The 1,825-nt window shown below is 45.5% G+C and overlaps 1 protein-coding gene across 16 annotated transcripts in view; it reads right to left on the reverse strand.

Moving 5' to 3' along the window:
• The window catches only part of TRERF1 (transcriptional regulating factor 1), a 237,929-nt gene that overhangs the window by 17,400 nt on the left and 218,704 nt on the right, over positions 1-1,825 (reverse strand). For all 16 annotated transcript variants that reach the window (XM_017547279.2, XM_017547277.2, XM_037745300.1 and 13 more), the window contains one exon: positions 1,466-1,579. In XM_017547279.2, coding sequence (XP_017402768.1) covers positions 1,466-1,579 — 114 coding nt within the window. The remainder of the gene's footprint in view (positions 1-1,465; positions 1,580-1,825) is intronic.

The raw sequence follows: 1,825 nt of genomic DNA on the forward strand, positions 1-1,825 counted from the left end.
TAGTTTTAGTAGAGACGGGGTTTCACCATGTTGACCAGGATGGTCTCGATCTCTTGACCTCGTGATCCACCCGCCTCGGCCTCCCAAAGTGCTGGGATTACAGGCGTGAGCCACCGCGCCTGGCCCTGACTGCTCTTAACTACACAAAGGAGTCAGGCTCAACAATACACTCAGCAGCTATGTGATTATGGCCAATTTACTTAAGCTCTGTGCCTCGGTTTCCTACCACAAAGAACTGGTATTAAATGAATTACATTAAATTAAATGAGTCAATATGTATAAAGTCCCTAACACAATGTCTGGCACATGAAAACTGCTATTTCATTGTCTGTTAAAGAAAATAACACACACATGCTAATCCTTACAACTGGGGCACAACTGGGAATGAAAATATAATTTCAAATATTTACATAATTCATGAATTCCCAGTACTTCCATTGATGGTGACAGAAGCTAGAGTTTAGTAATGTTGGAAGACACAATTTTTTTTTTTTTTTTGAGGTCATCAGGCTGGAGTGCAGTGGCGTGATCTTGGCTCACTGGAACCCGCCCCACCTCCAGCATGCCCAGCTAATTTTTTTGTATTTTTAGTAGAAATGGGGTTTCACCATGTTGGCCAGGATGGTCTCGATCTCTTGACCTTGTGATCCCCCCATCTCAGCCTCTCAGGCGTAAGCCATCGCGCCCGGCCAAGACATAATTTTTATATACACAAATATGGTAGGTGGTAATGTTTTCCACAGAGTATAAAAAGGAGATTTCCCGTGGCTATAGATGCAGGGTGGAGAGTTAATTACAAGGATCACAAGTGATAGTAATCATCAAAGCCACACATAAGGGTTCAGAGACAAGTTAGGTCTTGTTGGGTCATTGGTACGTACTTAATGTGCAGTTGACTGTGGACTGTGTGCTAATGAAGGAAATCAATCCCAGGGATTAATGCTGATGTAAGGATTAGTATCATCTACATGCAGTGAATTAGCTCCTCAGTGATGGAGGGTTCCTGGCACTACCTACAGGTCAAAGCTCCTCTTGCTCATGCTTTACAGACTGTGGCAAAATCCCAGGGCCCCTTTCTGAGGCACATTATGGTCTCAGGTCAGTAGCATCTATGACATGGAAAGATCAGAAAAGAGTATTCCAGGGGGTCAGGACACTCAATCATAAACCAACAAAGCCAAGGCTGGGACCATCCTTGGTTTAACTCTTCTGGCTCCTAGCTGCCTTGAAGTGGGCGTTAGCCCTCACCTCTGTATCTGAACACTGAGCTATAGGCCAAACCTATGGACGCCTTTCCTCTACCTACTCAGGAGGGCAGGTCCTGAATCCTGCAGGGGAGCTGGGCTGTTGTCACTTACTCTGGCTATCTTGGCAGCAAAGCCAAACCAAAAACCAGCCGCTTACTAACCCGGGCCTGGGGTGGGAGCTGCGCCAGCACAAGCAATGGCTTAGCAGCTCTACTCACCACGCAGTCGTCGATGATTTCTGCCAGGCGTGTCCGGTGTTTCCGCCCCAGCCGCATGATCTTTTTCCACGTGTAGTAGTACTCCACACACTGAGCCACCGTCTTGGACTTCACCTGCCGGGAAAGAGAGCTCAAGGTTAGCTCTAGCAGTGGGCAGAGAGCAAAGGCAGCAAGATTTTTTGAATATTTAATTTTGTAATAGGTAATAAATAAGTTTATACAGTTCAAGAGAAAAATGTACACAGTGAAAGGCCTCCTTCCCATGCCTGTCCTCACCCCTCACCATGCAATACAGGTAGCCCCCTGCGTTAATTTCTTATCCTTCCAGAATTTTTTCTTTCTTTTTTTTTTTTTTTTTTT

The sequence above is a fragment of the Cebus imitator genome, unplaced genomic scaffold (genome assembly GCF_001604975.1).
Source record: "Cebus imitator isolate Cc_AM_T3 unplaced genomic scaffold, Cebus_imitator-1.0 Scaffold197, whole genome shotgun sequence".
Taxonomy (NCBI): domain Eukaryota; kingdom Metazoa; phylum Chordata; class Mammalia; order Primates; family Cebidae; genus Cebus; species Cebus imitator.